This window comes from Arachis hypogaea, chromosome 17, assembly GCF_003086295.3.
Source record: "Arachis hypogaea cultivar Tifrunner chromosome 17, arahy.Tifrunner.gnm2.J5K5, whole genome shotgun sequence".
Classification (NCBI taxonomy): domain Eukaryota; kingdom Viridiplantae; phylum Streptophyta; class Magnoliopsida; order Fabales; family Fabaceae; genus Arachis; species Arachis hypogaea.
In genome coordinates, this window is record NC_092052.1 from 8,416,685 (window position 1) to 8,435,612 (window position 18,928).

An 18,928-nucleotide genomic window follows, 5' to 3' on the forward strand; every position below is an offset into this window, starting at 1 on the left:
TAATTATAATTTTTTTTATAGATTAATAATTAATTTGAGATATTATTCTATATATTAAAAAATAAATTTGATGGAATAATTTTATTATAAAATAAAATAATTATTAGTACTTACTACTTAGTATATTAAATTGAATTTTATTAAATTTTATCATAAAAAAAAAAATTGGTAAAAAAAAAAAACGAACCGACCCACTAACCCGCCAATTCGCCTTTTGGCGGGAAGGAATAGCAAGTTGAGCCCATATTAGTTTGACGGGGCGGGCCAGCCCGTCCATATTTAAGCGGGCTTTGGCGGAGCGGGGCAGTCCGCTTTGCCACCCCTAGGTACAATGCTCATCCAATACCAATACTTTAGCTAGAAAATAAAATGGGCTGTCCAGCTAGCAAGGCCTGGACTACTACCTCGTTTTTTAAGAAAATATTAGAGGTACTCAAGATCTGTTTAATAGTCATCTTTTATCTTTTGTAAAGGATTTTTTATTTTTATAAATTAAATAAATGTAATAATTATCAAAATAAATAATTTAAAAAATATTTACCGAAATAAATATCTCTTTCTTATTTCGTTTACACGAGATAGTTTTGTAAGTATTTTGTTTACAATATAAACGAGATAAGATAGATGGACACAACACGTATATATCTCGTTTATAGTGTAAACGAGATACATGTATTTTTTAAAAAAATATTTGTTTTAAATAATAAAAAATAGGCTTAAGTACTTTTTTTGTCCTTAAAGTTTGAAGTGAAAATCAAAATCGTCCCCGACCTTTTTTTGTTATTAAAATCATCCCCAACGTTACAAAACGTTATAAAATCGTCTTTTTCTACTTCAACTATATTTTTTAACGAAATTACTCTTAACTATTAATAAAAATAATATTTAAAAAAAAATCCCACCTCACCCTCACCCCACTCCGGAGCATCTCTTCTTCGCTCTCTTCGCTCCCACCCCTAATCCCCTTCCTCTATAGCCAGGGACGGACATAAGGGGGGCGAGTGGCGGCCTCGCCCCCCCCCCCAACTTTTTTAATAGTAATAAGTTATTATGTATAATTTAATTTTTTTAAAAAAATATTTAGTATTTAGTCTAATATAAATAAAAGTTCAGTCTAATTTAAATATTAATAATTTTTAATATCTAAAAAATAAGTAACAATATTAAAAAGATATGAAAAATATATTATTACTAATATTTTTTAATTAAATAAAATTTTTAAATCTCATAAAGTGAATTTTTTTTCTTCTTGTGGCCGTTTTTTTATTCGTTTGGTATTAATTCTCTCTGTTTCAACTGCTACAATTAAGAGATCTTTTTTAACTATGAATATTGTGAAAAATAACTTAGAAACAAAATAAAAGATAAATTTCTTGCTAATTGTCTTTTAATTATATTGAAAAGAAAATTGTTGAAAATTTTGACACAAATTTTATTTTCGGTGAATTTTATGATACGAAGAATCGACCACTTCGTTAGTAAAAAGTATACACATATTTTTTTTATTTTAAAATATATTTTCTATCCGTATATTTTTATAATACATCTTATATTATATAATTTTTTTACATAATTTTTAATATTATATGTGTTATTGGCCCCCATAATATCATTTCTGGATCCGTCCCTATCTATAGCTTCTTCTCAACTCAAAATAACAAGTTTACACAAACACACAAACACAACAGAAATCATAGAACAACCTACTACTTCTTCTTCTTTCCCACCCTCTCCTTTGATCATTGGGTGAGTTACTATGAGGAGGAACAATGTTCTATTATTGTATTCTCTCATTGCGCTTGCCGCTTACTTCTCTCTCCGATTTCAAGCTCAAGCTGCTCCTGCAGGTAGCCCCAAAATATAAAAAACCAAGGAAAATTTCAGTGTCCCGGTTTCTTTAATTAGTTCGATTTTCCAATTTCTTTAATGGACTTTGCTAAATTTTGAATCATTTTGCTTTATGTTGATGAGTGCTAATTGATTCCCTTCTTACTTTGCATGTTTTTTTCAAAAGTGGGTATGCTTTTCTTTCTTTTTTCGTTTTTTAGCTTGATAAATAATTTAATTAATGTTGGTAAATCAGGAGCATTGATTAACCATCTTTCTTCACTTCTCAAATGGACAAGGTCTAGTGCCTCCAAGGCGCCAAATTCAGGTTCATTGTGCAGTGATGATAATAATAATAGCTTCGTGATTTGTGTGGTACATCAATTCTATGGTTTAGTATGTAAATGTAAGTGTAATTTGTTGTTGTTATTATTCCTTTTCCTTTTCAGATGGGAGTGTTCTTCAATTTGAGAATGGCTATGGTAGGGGAAGGGGATTGGGGGTGGGAGGGAAGATAGCGAAGAAGAGATGCTGGGGAGTGGAGTGGAGTGGGGTGGGATTTTTTTTAATATTATTTTTATTAATAGTTAAGGGTAATTTAGTCAAAAAAATATAATTGAAGTAAAAAATGACGATTTTATAAAGTTTTGTAACGTTGGGATGATTTTAATAGCAAAAAAAGGTCGGGACGATTTTAATTTTTACCTTAGACCTTAGAGATGAAAAAAATACTTAACTCTAAAAAATATTAATAATATCAATAATCCAAATTTTTAACATATAATTAATACATAAAAAAATTGATAAAAAAAATTAAAATAAATATATTTAATCAATTAATACTAAAAAAAGATACATAAAAATTTTAAATTAAATTATAGTCTAATTAAATTAATTTAAATTTAAAACATAAAAAATTCGTATGTATTTAAGAAAAGATAACATAACCGTGTTAATTGTCAATTATTATCAACTTCTCTTGACAATTGGCAAAGGGTTATCTTATCTTTCCTTTGAACACCTGCCAATTTTTTATTTTTCTTTTTCACTTCTTACCCGACGCTGCAAAGTAACCTTCCTGTCCAACCAGGTAATTTTCTTCCTCTCTTTTCTTCTTTTTGGTTTCTTTATTTGATTCTTCTTCTCGTTCACACTGTCGATTAATAATTTATTTGTCTATTGCTTTGATTTGCCATATTTAATTTAGTTTCGAAGCTTTTAGCATCTAATCTAAACCTAGAACATAAAGAGCTCGAAAGTTTGATTGGGACAGGTGACAGGTGGGTTTCATCGACATAATTAATATTTATAACCTTGATCACGATCATGAACTAGAAGAAGCTAATCAACATGCGAAGTAAAACTTAATGAAGAATAATATCTAGGGTTTCATCTTGCTACAATTAAGCTCGTGCTCCTTGATTCTCTTAATTCTTGAAGGTTGCTATAGTGCTTTTGTAGATTAACATCAGATTCTTAGCTTTTGTGTTTTCAGAAACCCTAGAAGAATTGGAGTTCGAAGGTGGCATGGAACCATCACCATCAATGCGATACAATCTGCGATCTCGTGGTCGTATAATCGGCAACCGCCTTTTGAGGTTACGACGAGGAGTTCCAGTCTATAATCATCACCACTCATGGTTGTTACTTATTACAAGCTTCATGCTTTCTCTTCTAATTATTATTTCTTTACTTAATTATCATTCCTGCCAAATTAGTGATATATTGTTTTTTTTCTTTATGTTTTTCCTTTACAAATCAATCTTGCTTGCAATCAAAGTCAAAAGCCTTATAGGCCCTCCGTTAAAAAAGTGTGAGTAAACTTGAATCCCTTTTTTCCCTCCAATTATGATAATATTAATACTTTTTCTTGCAAATAAATCTTGTTTATTCACCAAAGACAAAAGCCTTGTGGACCCTCAATACTTAGAGGCACTGATGAGGAACTAGGGTGAGTCAAACTTAAATTCTTTTTTTGTAATAATAATTTATATCAGTTTATATGTATTTCTCTCTCACAAATCCATTTATATATTTGTCCCTGGCAAATCTATTTTGTTTGAAGAAATCAAAGGCCACATCATTGTAAGATTAGAAAAGAGTAAGTGCACTTGAACTCTCTTTTTATTTATTTTTGTTTCACAAAATGATATGTTTTGCAGTATAACAATTTGTTATTTACCCCTCATTTTTTTTTCCTAAAAATTCCGAACTCCTACAGACAACGGAGACAAAGTAGATTACGTTTTATGGAGAAGTATCGACCTTATCCATTTGTGGCAATGCAACACTACAACATAATGCTAAAAGAGGTTAATATTAACTTCTCTGTCATTGTCTGTTGGTTTTCTTTAGTTATGTTACTTTTATGTCAGAAAAAATTTGTTGCTGTTATTTATTATTTAGGGCGAACGAGACTAAGTTGGTTAATGTTACGTTTGTCCAAGGATGTTTTGGACTTCCAATGGTCCATAAAAACTTTTCAAAATGATTAAAATATCTATATATCCTTATTCAATGTGATATTAAAATTCTCAATTGTCAACCTTTTTCATCTCTTCTTTCACGAACCCAGTTCTCCCCCATCCCTTCAGCCCTCTCCCACCGGACCATACCATCACTTACCCGAAAACCCTGCCTTACACCACTCCATGTTCACCACTTCTGATTAAGCTCTCACTATTATTTGTGTTGGATCTGTTCCTTTTTCCTCTGCCAACTAAAAGTGTATCTGCATGAACTTTCGTTGTTGAACCTGCGTGAAAATCCGCAACGTAGTTGCTCTAGTAAGGGTTTTGTGAGTTAAATTCATGTGTGGTTTTGGGAAGAAATTTAGGGATTTGGGTAGGAGTGAGGGTTTGCCTGAAGGTGATGTTGATGGTGGTGAATTGGAATTTGATTTTGATTGGTGTAAGAAGGTTGTTGGGGTTTTGAAAGGTGAGGTTTTGGAAAATGTGGTTAATAGTAACGGGGAGTGTGAGGTTTATGATTTTGAGGAAGTACATGAACGGGAGAGTGCTGTGGAGATAGAGGGAATTGTGGATCTTGAGGACAATGCTGGGAAGGTGCCTTTTGAGGAAGAAGGCGATGATTGCAGTAGAGGCAACGAAGAGTAATGGAAATGGAAAACTGAATGAACAAATAGTAATGGTGACTGAAGTTGTTATTAGGGCTAATTTAGAGAGTAGGTATGTAATTGTCATTGTAATATTAATAGTTTTAAAGTGTTTCTATGGCCTTGCAAGTTTTCAACTATGGGTTTATTGCTATTGCTAAAAATTGCAGAATGCAATATGCAATATGAAGCCATCAAAATGTGCTTTATATAATCCTAGAATTTTACTCTTCTTGAACCGATGGTTCGCAGAGAAGTAAGCAAATAATCATTATGAACGTTTGATACTGTAATTCATTCACACTGATTTGGGATTGAGAGCAGGAAGAGACAGGGACGTAGGCAAATTTAAAAGAATCAAGGGATGAAATGGAGTTTTCCAATGCTGTGTATTACAAGATTCCCTTTAGTTTTGTTTGTTACTTTGATTTTTAAAAAATTCTATTGCTATTATTTGTTTTTCAGGAAGAACAGTACAAAGTTTATGATCGTGGAGATGGGATTATGACGGCTTACAAAAAAGTTGGTGTTTTTCATCAACTGCACATTTTGGGTGTGCCAAAATCTTTTGAATACATGCAGAACTCATCAGATGATGATGTTCCTGTTAAGCACTTTTATGCCCGGATCCATGAAGCACCCAACAGTAAAACTTATGTAGATCACTGTGAGCCTTTTGAAGGAGAAGGACCTTCATGGAAAGGTGTCTTTTCTGATGTTTTTTACTTTACCTATTTTCTGATGTTTTTTACTTTACCTACAGAAACTATCTGACTTTTCACTTTTTGGAGTATATTGTAGGTCTTGATATTACCCGAGTTGTTCCCTTGTGCTGTAAAATTTGTGGTCTTGCAAATAGGCGTGCTATCAAGTCAAGATCATCAGAATTGAGGTCTTATTTTATTACTATCTTTTAAATTGTGTGTGTGTGTGACATTATAATGACTGCTCTCTTTTTAATTTGACATTGAAGCAAGCAAGCTAAAGCTGATGGAGAAGATTTGGATTCAGAATCATTTTATGGTTTCTTTTTTTTATCATATCTATCCCATGCATATAATGTGGTGGATGGTGTTTGATTTACTATGTTGCTTGTCTTTGTATGTTTTATGTAGTGGTTACGCGGACCCTGATGCCCCCTAAAAAAGAAGGCGTGTAAGCTATCTGAGAAGACTTTAAGCACTTACGGGTTATAATGCCAAAATCTCAAAGTCGGCACACTCATCTTTATCTGCATCTTTACAGGCTTTAGACTTCTTGAATATCTACATTATCTTTTCTTTTATGTAGAATTCGACTTTTTTAACGCGGTCTTTATTTTTAGTATTGAGAATTCTCTGTTAAGACTCCATAAACAATTAATAAAACCTCTTTTATTCATAATAGAACCACAATGATTCAAAAAAAAAAATTTGATGTCCAAAAATTTCCTGCATAAGAATTGCTAAATTATCACTTGTTCAATAATGAAAAAAGAAATCAAGATGGATTTTCTTCGATTAAAAAAAGGAGACAAACAATGATAATTTAGTTTGGAAAAATCAAAATTTTAATTATTCTAACTTACTTATCTTCTAAATAAAAATTTATTAATATTTGGTTGCGATGTTGAAATATTAATTATAATTCATAATTTTTATACTTGTCGGTGTAAAAGATAATATTTGGAGAAATGCAGTGTATACTTTTTTATTATGCCAAGTGAGTATGCTAGGAAAGATTAGTAACATTCCGAAATTTAGTTGAGATTTAGATGGGTTAGTTAAGGTAAGATGGTAGCAAGTGAGACTTGGTTTGGTATAAAGTTTTTAATTTTTGAAAATAGCTTATAAAAGCTGTCTTTTAAAAAACAGCTTTTTAAGAGCTGCAGCACTTGCATTTGGTAAAATTAAATTAAAAATAATTTTTAATAAGTATCAGCATTATATTTGTGTTTGGTAAAACAGTGTTTAAAACTTAAAAAAATTATAATAAAAAATAACTAATCAAATTAGTAGTCTATTGCAGGAAATTAGTGTAATATGATGTAGAAAGCATAAAAAGAACCCAAACCTTAATGACAAATTCAAAGAGAATTCGCAGAGAGAAGCAATGCGAATATGAACTCGAAGAAGAGAAGGAAATCAGTCTTCCGTTTAGGGTAACGGTGGCGTCGGCATAGCTCCGATGACGGTGGCGTTGGTGAAGCCTCCACTGATTTGGGAAAAACCTCAAACCTTAATATGAGATTCGAAGAAAATTCACAGAGAAAAGCACTGCGAACATGAATCGGAGAAGAGAAGGAGACGAATCTTCTGTTTAGAGTAACGGCGGCGCCGGTGCCGGCTCCGATGGCGGTGGCGATGGTGAAACTCACTAAGTTGTGGAAGAAATAGCTCTGCTAGGGTTTCAATCTTCAAAGAAAAATGAAGAAAAAGGTGAAACCAAGTATTAAATAATAGGAGTAATTTAGTCTTTTTATTTTATTATTTGCATTCCATTTCCATTGGAATGAAGGATAACCAGGGGGGAGATGGGAATTGAATTTGTGGTAATTCAATTCCAAGGAATAAAAGTTACCTTGGAATGTTTTTTTAAAGTTTGAACCACACATAGGAATTTCATATTCCCATTTTAAAATTCCTGGGAATGTTCTTTAATTCCCCCAACCACACACACCCTTCAGGATTATAATGCCAAAATCTCAAGTCGGCACACTCATCTTTATCTGGCTGGATCTTTACAGGCCTTAGACTTTCTTTATTTCTAGTATTGAGAATTCTCTTTTAAGACTCTATGAACAATTAATGAAAACCTCTTTTATTCATATCAAAACTACAATGATTAAAAAAAAATTTAATGTCCAAAAATTTCCTGCATAAGAATTGCTAAATTATTACTTATTCAAGAATGAAAAACGAAATCAAGACGGTTTTATCTTTGATAAAAAAAAGAGACAAATAGTGGTAATTTAGTCTGAAAGAATCAAAATTTTAATTATTCCAACTTACGTGTTTTCTAAAATAAAAATTTTTCTTAATATTTGGTTGCGATGTTGAAATATTAATTATGAATCATAGTTTTAATATTTGTCGGTGTAGAAGATAATATCTGTAAAAATGCAGTGTATGCTCTTTTATTGTGCCGAGTATGCTAGGGAAGATTAGTAACATTCCGAAATTTAGTTGAAGTTTAAATGGGTTAGTTAAGGTAAGATGGTAGCAAATGTATGCTCTTTTATTGTGCCAAGTGAGTATGCTAAGAAAGATTAGTAACATTCCAAAATTCAGTTGAGATTTAGATGGGTTAGTTAAGGTAAGATAGTAGCAAGTGAGTATACTAGCAAAGATTAGCAACATTTTCAAATCTAATTGAGGTTTGGGAGGTAAATAAGCGGAGATGGTAGTGGGCCTATGTCTGTTGGGTTTTTCTTTTTTGATTATTAACAGGAGAAAACAAGTAGGCTTGGTTATAGGGACTTTGCGTCTTTGCAACAATATGGTATTGCATGAAATCTTGCTATGTATGTCCCGTGAAAACCGTTTAATTTAATTAATTTACTCAACTGACCTAATTATTTTTAGTATAATGAGACGAAACAAAACAAATTTATATAATGGAATGATATCCCACCAGACGACGAGACCTTCAAGTGTATGCTTGTATTAAGAAAATAATTAAAATATATTGGAGTTATCAAAATTAAAAATACATCTAGAAAGTAATCCAAGACTAGCATACTATATAATATTGTTACGGATCCGGCCCACGGATCTTACACCCAGAACGGTCTCCGAACCCGATTACCAGGGTCCGACCCCCTTCGCCCTTTTAGAAGGCCCGGAACCAGCCCACTAGAGCTCCTAATCAACTTTCGAATTCAAACATCTCCCTTATCTTAGCCAAATAAGATAAGATAAGATAAGATAAGATAAGATAAGATAATTCAAACGTCTCCCTTATCTTAGCCAAATAAGATAAGATAAGATATTCACCATCACCTATAAATAGAGGACCCAGGTCCCTCCAGGTATTCATTCATTCCTCACACCTTCTACCTCTTAGATCCATTCTGACTTGAGCGTCGGAGTGTCTTTGCAGGTACCACCCCCATTGCTCCAGGCAAGTGATCCGGCATCTGCCTCAACCCGCAAGTTCTCGATCCATCTCTCAACCCGTACCAGAGACATCTTGTATATTGGCGTCGTCTGTGGAGACTTTGCAACGTTGTGGCGGCATGGCGGATAACCCAGAAGAGCAATCATCAAACTCAGATTTCTTGCGTGTAACTGAGAGCAAAAAGGAATAATGTTTCCTTAACTTGCATCACCTTTGCATGTTTATGCATCCTTTTGCCCTACTCCAACGGCGAAATCCCAAAGGAATAATGTTTCCTTAACTTGCATCACCTTTGCAGGTTTATGCACCCTTTCGCCCTACTCCAACGGCGAAATCCGAAAGGAATAATGTTTCCTTAACTTGCATCATGTTTATGCACCCTTTCGCCCTACTCCAACGGCAAAATCCCAAAGGAATAATGTTTCCTTAACTTACATCACCTTTGCAGTGATAACACACCTTCGCCCTATTCCAACGGCGAAATCCCAAAGGAACAATGTTACTTGCAATTACCTTCTTAGTGATAACACTCTTTATGCACCCTCGCCCTACTCCAACGGTGAAATTTCAAATCCTCTGAGCCCAAAGTCTCGCCTCCCTTTAGTGGGACACCTCCATCTCTTGGACCCTCTCATTCACCACTCCCTCATCCGTCTCTCCAAGTGCCATGGCCCCATCTTCTCGCTCTAATTCGGCTCCATGCCCACCAAGGTTGCTTCTTCTTTTGAACTCTTCAAGCTCTTCCTCCAAACCCACGAGGTCACCTCTTTCAACACTAGGTTCCAAACCTCTGTCATCCGCCGCCTCACCTGTGAGAACTCTGTCGCCATGACATCATGAACGACCTCCTTAAATGCTACCACCGTGGCCAAGCTCAGACCTCTCAAGAGCCAATAGATCAAGAAAGTTCTCAAGGTTCTTGCACAGATACGGGAGACAGCCAAATCGTGGCGGCATGACGGAGAACCTCGAGGAGCAATCCTCCACCCGACACCCCAACTCAAACTCACAAAGCCCAACTCCCGAACTCCAAGATAACACTCCTCCCACCTACGGGAGGATAATATACGCGGCACATCGCCAACCAACCCCAACCTAGCAACAACCAAGAGAGAACAACCGTCCTCCCACTGAAGCCCGGCCACCCGATGGCCTGGGAGAGAAGGCGGTCCAGATAATCCAAGAGTTGTGCCTCAGGGTGCAAAACCTCAAAGGCCAAGTCACACCCAAAGAACGGTACCACCCGGAGCATACAAGCCAAGCGACCTCCAGGACCTAATCTCATCGCGATACCAGGAACACCAGGCCCCCTGAGCAACAACATTGCAAACAGCACGATCACAGTGTTTCCCTAGACCCGAAACACCGACGCGGAGAAGACGACCGACGGCACCATCGGGAGGCCAAACGAGCAGGAAACATGCACGTGATATTGGAAGCCATCCCGTTCACAGAAAAATCCTTGAGAGCCAAACTCCTGAAGGACTTCAACAAGCCCACTGACATGAAATAGGACGGGACCAACGATCCCCGGGAACACCTAACGGCCTTCGAGGCCAGGATGAACCTGGAAGGAGCCGCCAACATGATCCGGTGTAAGGCCTTCTCGATAACCTTAGCTGGCCCTGCGATCAAATGGTTCAACGCCCTCCCCAACGGATCCATAACTGGCTTCCACGATATCTCACGGAAGTTCATGGCCCAATTCACCACCAGAATCACCAAAGCTAAACACCACATCAGCTTATTAGGGGTCACACAGAAATAAGATGAATCCACATAAAAATACCTGGACCGCTTCAACGATAAATGCCTAACGATTGATGGACTCACGGATTCTGTCGCAAGCCTCTGTTTAACCAACGGGCTCATGAACGAAGACTTCCGCAAACACCTCACCACCAAGCCAGTATGGACCATGCACGAGATCCAAAACGTCGTCAGAGACTACATAAACGACGAGGAGGTCAGCCAGGTCGTCGCCGCCAATAAACGGCAACACCCCACACGGCAACCCGACTTCCCGCCATAATCTGATGCCCAGAGAAAGTCAAAGAGACCAACCCAAACAAACCAACACAAACCGACCACCCAGGATCGGGAAATTCTCGAACTACACCCCCTGACAGCCCCGATTACCGAGATATACCACCAGATAGCGGATCGGGGTATTATCCCGAAAGCCCGACAACTACCTTTACTGCGACTATCACCGAGGTAACGGGCACAGGACACAAGACTGTTTCGACCTTAAAGACGCCCTCAAACAAGCTATAAGAGACGGCAAACCCCCAGAGTTCGCCAAAATCATCAGAGAACCAAAACGCGCGGAAAAAGACAGGTCGCCTGAGAGGGAAGGACGCAACCTGAGAACACAAAAACAACCTCCCAGGGAAAGTCCAGAAGATGACCCGGCCATAGTAGTAAATGTCATCACGGGCAAGGATGTGTCAGGCAAGTCAAGATCAACACTAAAAAAAGACCTCAAAGTCTTGGCCGTCAGAGATCAAGCCCCAGCTACCACAGCCGACAAAACGATAACTTTCTTGCCCGAGGATTGCTAGCACATCACCTCGGCCGAAGACGCACCTTTCGTCATCTCGGCGAGAATCGGAACAGGACTAATTCGGAGAATACTGGTAGACACCGGCGCAGACTCCAACATCCTCTTCCGAGGTGCCTTCGACAAGCAACGAAAATCTCCAAACACATCGCAACGGTGCCACGGGACTCGGAGGCAACTTCCTCAAGCCAGACGGTTCCATCATTCTTCCCCTTACCATTGGGACGGGAAGCCAGAGGAAGACAATCCTGTCCGAGTTCGTGGTCCTCAAGAACTCCACCGCTTATAACGTCATCCTCGGAAGGAAAACAATCAACGACCTCCCCGCCGTCATCTTTACCAAATATCTTCTAATGAAGTTCACGGCAGAAGATGGCTCCGTCGGAACCATCCACGGAGACCGGGAAACCGCGGTAGAATACGACTACATCAGCCTAGCCTTACGCAAGAGATCCCGAGACGCGGCAGGAATCTTCCTTTCCGATCTCGATGCACACCAGAATCCACGCAGAACCATGGGAGGAAACGACAAAGAAGCAAAGTAGGGCCTTGCAGACAAGGTCAGGAGTATAGCACACCTACGTGAGCTTGCCCTAAAATAGAGAATAAGCCTAAGGTACAATGGCAGCACGGTACGACGAGACTTCGGACCAGGAGACCTCGTCTTATGACAAAACAACATCGGTCTACCCACTCCCAATAAAACGAATATCCAAATAACAAAACGGGTATCCAAATAACAAAAATAGCGGCCCGGGGATCGATCACTCTGAGGCCAACAAAACGGATATCCAAATAATAAAACGGATATCCAAATAAGTAAACGGCTACCTGGGAATCGATCACCCCGAAGCCAATAAAACGGATATCCAAATAATAAAACGGATATCCAAATAAGTAAACAGCTACCCGGGAATCGATCACCCCGAGGCCAACAAAACGGATATCCAAATAATAAACCGGATATCCAAATAAGCAAACGGCTACCCGGGAATCGATCACCCCGAAGCCAATAAAATGGATACCCAAATAATAAAACGGATATCCAAATAAGTAAACGGCTGCCCGAGAATCGATCACCCCGAGGCCAACAAAACGGATATCCAAATAATAAACCGGATATCCAAATAAGCAATAAAACGGATATCCAAATAATAAAACGGATATCCAAATAAGTAAACGGCTACCCGAGAATCGATCACCTCGAGGCCAACAAAACGGATATCCAAATAATAAATCGGATATCCAAATAAGCAATAAAACGGATATCCAAATAATAAAACGGATATCCAAATAAGTAAACGACTACCCGGGATCGATCACCCCGAAGCCAATAAAACGGATATCCAAATAAGTAAACGGCTACCCGGGAATCGATCACCCCGAGGCCAACAAAACAGATATCCAAATAATAAACCGAATATCCAAATAAGCAAACGACTACCCGGGAATCGATCACCCCGAAGCCAATAAAACGGATATCCAAATAATAAAACGGATATCCAAATAAGTAAACGGCTACCCGGGAATCGATCACCCCGAGGCCAACAAAACGGATATCCAAATAATAAAACGGATATCCAAATAATAAACCGGATATCCAAATAAGCAAACGGCTACCCGGGAATCGATCACCCCGAAGCCAATAAAACGGATATCCAAATAAGTAAACGGCTACCCGGGAATCGATCACCCCGAAGCCAATAAAACGGATATCCAAATAAGTAAACGGCTACCCAGGAATCGATCACCCCGAGGCCAACAAAATGGATATTCAAATAATAAAACAGATATCCAAATAAGCAAACGGCTACCCGGGAATCGATCACCCCGAAGCCAATAAAACAGATATCCAAATAATAAAACGGATATCCAAATAAGTAAACGGCTACCCGGGAATCGATCACCCCGAAGCCAATAAAACAGATATCCAAATAATAAAACGGATATCCAAATAAGTAAACAGCTATCCGGGAATCGATCACCCGAGGCCAATAAAACGGATATCCAAATAACAAAACGGATATCCAAATAACAAAAATAGTGACTCGTGAATCGATCACCCGCAAAACCAACAAAACGGGAATCCAAATAAGCTAAATAAACAAAGTCTTGAAATCGGCCCACCAAGAGGCCTAAAATAAGTTCACAATAACGGCCCAAAAAAGGCCACACAAAACAAGCATGAGCTGACGGTCTTCCAACTCGCGAAAAGCCATACTGACCAACATTCTACCAATTGGTGCATGATGACGTCACGCCTTTTTCAGGCCCCTCACAGTCTCCCGAACTACAGAGAATCGGACTCTCCAATGACTTAGCATTGAGACCAAGAAAACATACTCTCATGCTCCGGGGGCAACTGTTCCAGACCCGATCTCCGGGCCCTTCTCTGGAACGGTCATCAAACCCGGCATGTGATGAGACCCCCAAACAACGCGCTCCTGGCCTGACCATGAAATGGCTAGGAACTCCCCAAATCCTCGACCTCGATCGGAAAAACCAAACAACGATCTCCTTGCCAAACCACAATGGCGAGGAAAATGTTTCTCCAGCGATGAGACCGAGCACCATCACTCTCTCACTCCGGGGGCAACTGTTACGGATCCGGCTCACGGATCCTACACCCAGAACGTTCCCCGAACCCGGTTACCAGGGTCCGACCCCCTTCGCCCTTCCAGAAGGCCCGGAACCAGCCCACTAGAGCTCCTAATCAACTTTCGAATTCAAACGTCTCCCTTATCTTAGCCAAATAAGATAAGATAAGATAAGATAATTCAAACGTCTCCCTTATCTTAGCCAAATAAGATAAGATAAGATATTCACCATCACCTATAAATAGATGACCCAAGTCCCTCCAGGTATTCATTCATTTCTCACACCTTCTACCTCTTAGATCCATTCTGACTTGAGCGTCGGAGTGTCTTTGCAGGTACCACCCCCCATTGCTCCAGGCAAGTGATCCGGTATCTGCCTCAACCCGCAAGTTCTCGATCTATCTCTCAACCCGTATCAGAGACATCTTGTACAAATATACTAATAATTTTCTTCTAATTACTTTATTTATTTATTCATTCTCTCTCATCACTTATTCCAAATATGATTAAAATAATATTAATTAATTAAAATAAATATATAATAGTGAAAAAAGTAATATGTCATATTAATTTATTTACGAAACTTATTTGTGAAAAAATAAAGTTTTAATAATTGATAATAATTATTTAAAAATAAAAAAAAATATTATTTACTGGATTTGAAATTTATTTTAATTTTTGAAAATACAATCTCTAATATTCACAGTAAATTGTTTATTATTTCAAAGAATATTAGAAATCAACATATTCAATAAAAATAAAGAGGTTTGCTCTAATACAAAAATAAATATAAAGAATATAATAATCTAAATAATATTTTTTATTATCACAAAATAAAAAGTTCGATTCACTTCTCACACTTGTCAGTTGTCAAGCTGCTTCACCATTTGAATTTGCATGAAATTTTTATTATTACCGAAAAAGTACTAGGAATAGATGCCCTTTCATCTTTCCCACAACAAAAAATGCCCTTGATAGGGGTAATTTTAACTAACTATAATTCAAGAAAAAACTAAGAAGCTGAAACATTATTTCTTATATTCATTCTTATATTTCGTATTTGCTAAAGTTTTAAACAGTTATTTCCAAGCTTTAGCTATTCAAAGTATTAAATTTCTACAATTTAATAAAATTTGCTTAGCACTATGATAAAATAAAGTTGTTAAAGTTCTAAGTATCACGTGTATGATTTTTTGTAATCCGAGGCGATTACTTTTTGTAATTCACATATGATAGAAATAGTTTTATGTCATTATTAGAGTAAATAGTCAAATTGGTCCCGAAAAATAGCTCATTCTTCAAACGAGTTCCCGTAAAAAAAAAGATAATAAAATTTGTCCCCGAAAAATTTAAAATTGGTAACGTTAGTCCTTCCGTCAGTTGGATGATGACGTGGAGGGCTAATGCCACGTGTCACAATATGATTGGTTGACATGTCAGATCGGTGACACGTGGCATGCCACGTGGCACTTCACATGTAAAAAAGTTATTTATAATCAAAATAGTCCTTGAAAGTTAAGACGTAAGTCATTTTCATTCCTAAAATTTTAAAAATTAATCAAATTAGTCCTTATATAATTTTTTTATTTTTTCTTGATAATATTAAATTTAAAATATTTTTTGATACTACTAATTTTAATAGAAATGTAATTGACAATAAAAAAAATTAGTAATTGTATCTTTTCTTCTTAAAAATTTGTTCAATAAAATTATCTCTCTCCTCTAATTCTTGTCAAAATCTCTCTTATTCTTTTCTATTCTAAAACCTTTTTCTTACATTATTACATTTTGCTGGAATATATATATATATATATATATATACTCAAAATTGAAATGTATGTATTTGTTACCCTAAATAAAGTTATATGCTCAAAATAAAAATTTATGTATGTTAACCTAAACAAATTTAATAAAAATTTATACATCTTTTTTTTCATTACGTTATTATTTTCATTTAGATTAACATACATAAATTTTGATTTTGAGCATATAACTTTGTTTAGGTTATATATATATATATTCCAACAAAATGTAATAATGTAAGAAAAAGGTTTTATAATAGAAAAGAATAGAGAGATTTTGACAAGAATTAAAGGAGAGATATAATTTTATTGAACAAATTTTTAAGAAGAAAAGATACAATTACTAATTTTTTGATTGTCAATTACATTTCTATTAAAATTAGTAGTATCAAAAAATATTTAAATTTAATATTATCAAGAAAAAATAAAAAAATTATATAAAGACTAATTTGATTAATTTTTAAAATTTTAGGGATGAAAATGACTTACGTCTGAACTTTTAAGGACTATTTTGATTATAAATAACTTTTTTACATGTCAAGTGCCACGTGGCATGCCACGTGTCACTAACCTGACATGTGGCATGTCACGTGTCACCGATCTGACATGTCAACCAATCATATTGTGACACATGGCATTAGCCCTCCACGTCATCATATGCCACATGGCACTTAACGTGACACGTCATCATCCAACTGACGGAAGGACTAACGTTACCAATTTTAAATTTTTCGGGGACAAATTTTATTATCTTTTTCTTACGGGGACTCATTTGAAGAATGGGCTATCTTTCGGGACCAATTTGACTATTTACTCGTCATTATTATTTGCTTAGGACAATGATGATTGAAGCTAAATATTCTTGAAATTTACTACATCCAATTCGATTCAATCTAACCATGCTTAGTTTTTAAATTTTATATATTTTACTTAGGGTAATACTAGGAGACAAAAAAAAAAAAAAAACAGCCAGAATTTACCTTGTTTAACATTCATTAATTGTCGCAATAATTAATGAATACCAAATAAGGCAAGTTATAGCTGTTTTTAACTGATTTTCTTTGGTTACCATGCAATCTCTTTAATCTACCTCTTCTATATATAAAATATAGAAAAGGTAGATTAAAGAGATTGCTTTGCTTTCTAATATTGTCAAGAAGTTCAATAAAAATGTCTTTAAAGTATAAATTTTCTTTGTTTTATTTAGGGATTGGGTTGATCTTGCGTAACTTTGTGAGAATTGATTTAATAATATCGTATCTTTACCCTTTACAAATTGAGAAAATTAGAATGAAGGTATCGTAACACTTAAATAAAAAATTCATCTAATAAGACTCTTGGTCATTGTTATAAGATGTAGATTAAAGAGATTGCTTTGCTTTCTAATATTGTCAAGAAATTCAATAAAAATATCTCTAAAGTATAAATTTTCTTTGTTTTATTTAGGGATCGGGTTAATCTTGCGTATCTTTGTGAGAATTGATTTAATAATATCATATCTTTAATATCTTGGATAGCAGTCCATCCTTCCACACCTTTTTTTGAAGTTTTTTTGAAGATGGCCTAAAATTAGCGTCCAGCCTGCTATTATCTTTTTCTATTTCCTTAAATAGCTATTTTTTTCTATCATTCTTCAAAGCTATTTTCTCTGGGCCAGCCAACTTTTTGAAAGAGAAAGAGGTGAAGTCCCTTTCCGCTAGCCAGTTGGACTAAAGGAAGTGAGCTCTCACAGCCAGTAGGCAAGCTGAGTCTTTCAAGCACACTTCCTCTAGACCAATAGAAGTCTTTGTTCTTATTAAGAGACCTCTGGTTCATTTCTATTCTGGTAGGTCTTTCTCTCTCTTTTCCTTGCTTATCGTAACACTTAAATAAAAAATTTCATCGAATAAGACTCTTGGTCATAGTTATAAGAATGGGGGATGCTCCCATAAAGTTACACAAAATGTCTTTTTATAAAGACGCCTACGTGTCGTTATATTATTGGACGTTTTTAGTGAACCGATTTTTTAAAAATTTTTTAATTAACCAAATTAAAACCAATTTTAATATTCTAAAATTCGGCCAGACCGACCAGTCTAACCGATTCAATCAAAAACCGACTTGAAAAATAATCTGGTCCACTTTCCAAACCCACCCCTTCCCCCTAACAAGTAACACCCGCCCATTTCCCCTAGCACCCACCCATTTCCCCAATACGTGAATCATATATCACTATCACCTGAAGTCTGAACCCATAGCACCTTCCAAACTCACCCTACCAAAACCCTAAGTTCTCCCTGCAACTGTTCTGCCGCGGTGCCGCCGCCGTCCGTGCTGTCGGCGCCTCTGCTTCCTCTCTCGTAGTTCGGCATCCTCCTTCCCCCTGTCCCCGTCCTCCCTGGATTCTCTCGAACTTGGAGCAGCTCACTGCTGTGTTGCCACTCGCTGTCGTCTCGCCGGGCGCCGTCCATGTCGTCGTCGAAGGTTAGCGGCACTGCCTTCACTTCGGTTCTTCTCTTCCTTTTATGCCTTGTTGTTGATTTTTGAATGTGACCTTGTTGATTTTTGAATGTGAAACTGTGACTGGGTTAATGGAAAATCAAATAATTGATTTTGTGTTGTTGCTCTTTTTTTAATTCTTGAAGCTTTTGTTGAAATTTTCTTGCTGCTGCTAAAAATAGAAATCAAATCATTACTGAAATTTTTGTTTAGCTTTATTGATTTCAGGTTTAGTGTGATTAGGGATTACTTGTTACTGATTTTGTTTTGTTTTGTCAACACCTATAGGATTTCTATGTTCATAATTCTTGAATTTTGGGTGAATCCTCAATTTGTGTGCATTTAATTTGTTGTTTTCTACAAGTAAAGAACCTTCACCGAGAGAATGTTATCTACTAAAAAAATAAAAATAGCCAACAACTTTGAGTATGCTTTATTTTTTGTTCTG

At 36.3% G+C, this 18,928-nt stretch overlaps 1 protein-coding gene across 4 annotated transcripts; it reads left to right on the top strand.

The window, feature by feature from the left end:
- The first annotated feature begins 1,665 nt into the window (after positions 1-1,665).
- On the top strand, positions 1,666-6,330 carry LOC112764163 (uncharacterized). 4 transcript variants are annotated; one of them, XM_029294410.2, is made up of 11 exons: positions 1,666-1,847; positions 2,084-2,155; positions 3,323-3,467; positions 3,608-3,640; positions 3,728-3,778; positions 3,893-3,928; positions 4,049-4,139; positions 5,408-5,645; positions 5,744-5,834; positions 5,916-5,965; positions 6,058-6,330. In XM_029294410.2, exons 1-11 carry the CDS (start codon positions 1,757-1,759, stop codon positions 6,099-6,101), a joined length of 942 nt encoding a protein of 313 aa, XP_029150243.1. In that variant the 5' UTR covers positions 1,666-1,756; the 3' UTR covers positions 6,102-6,330. The 4 variants fall into 4 exon arrangements, with proteins under 4 accessions (XP_029150243.1, XP_029150244.1, XP_072079600.1 ...); XM_029294411.2 differs by lacking the exon at positions 2,084-2,155 and having other exon boundaries at positions 1,667-1,847; XM_072223499.1 differs by lacking the exon at positions 5,916-5,965 and having other exon boundaries at positions 1,668-1,847.
- Positions 6,331-18,928: the final 12,598 nt, after the last annotated feature.

Coding starts and splice junctions, on each gene's coding strand:
- LOC112764163 (XM_029294410.2), top strand. CDS start 1,757: ATGAGGAGGAACAATGTTCTATTATTGTATTCTCTCATTGCGCTTGCC. Junction 3,641..3,727: donor AGGCCCTCCGTTAAAAAAGT/GTGAGTAAACTT, acceptor TATTCACCAAAG/ACAAAAGCCTTGTGGACCCT. Junction 5,646..5,743: donor AGAAGGACCTTCATGGAAAG/GTGTCTTTTCTG, acceptor AGTATATTGTAG/GTCTTGATATTACCCGAGTT.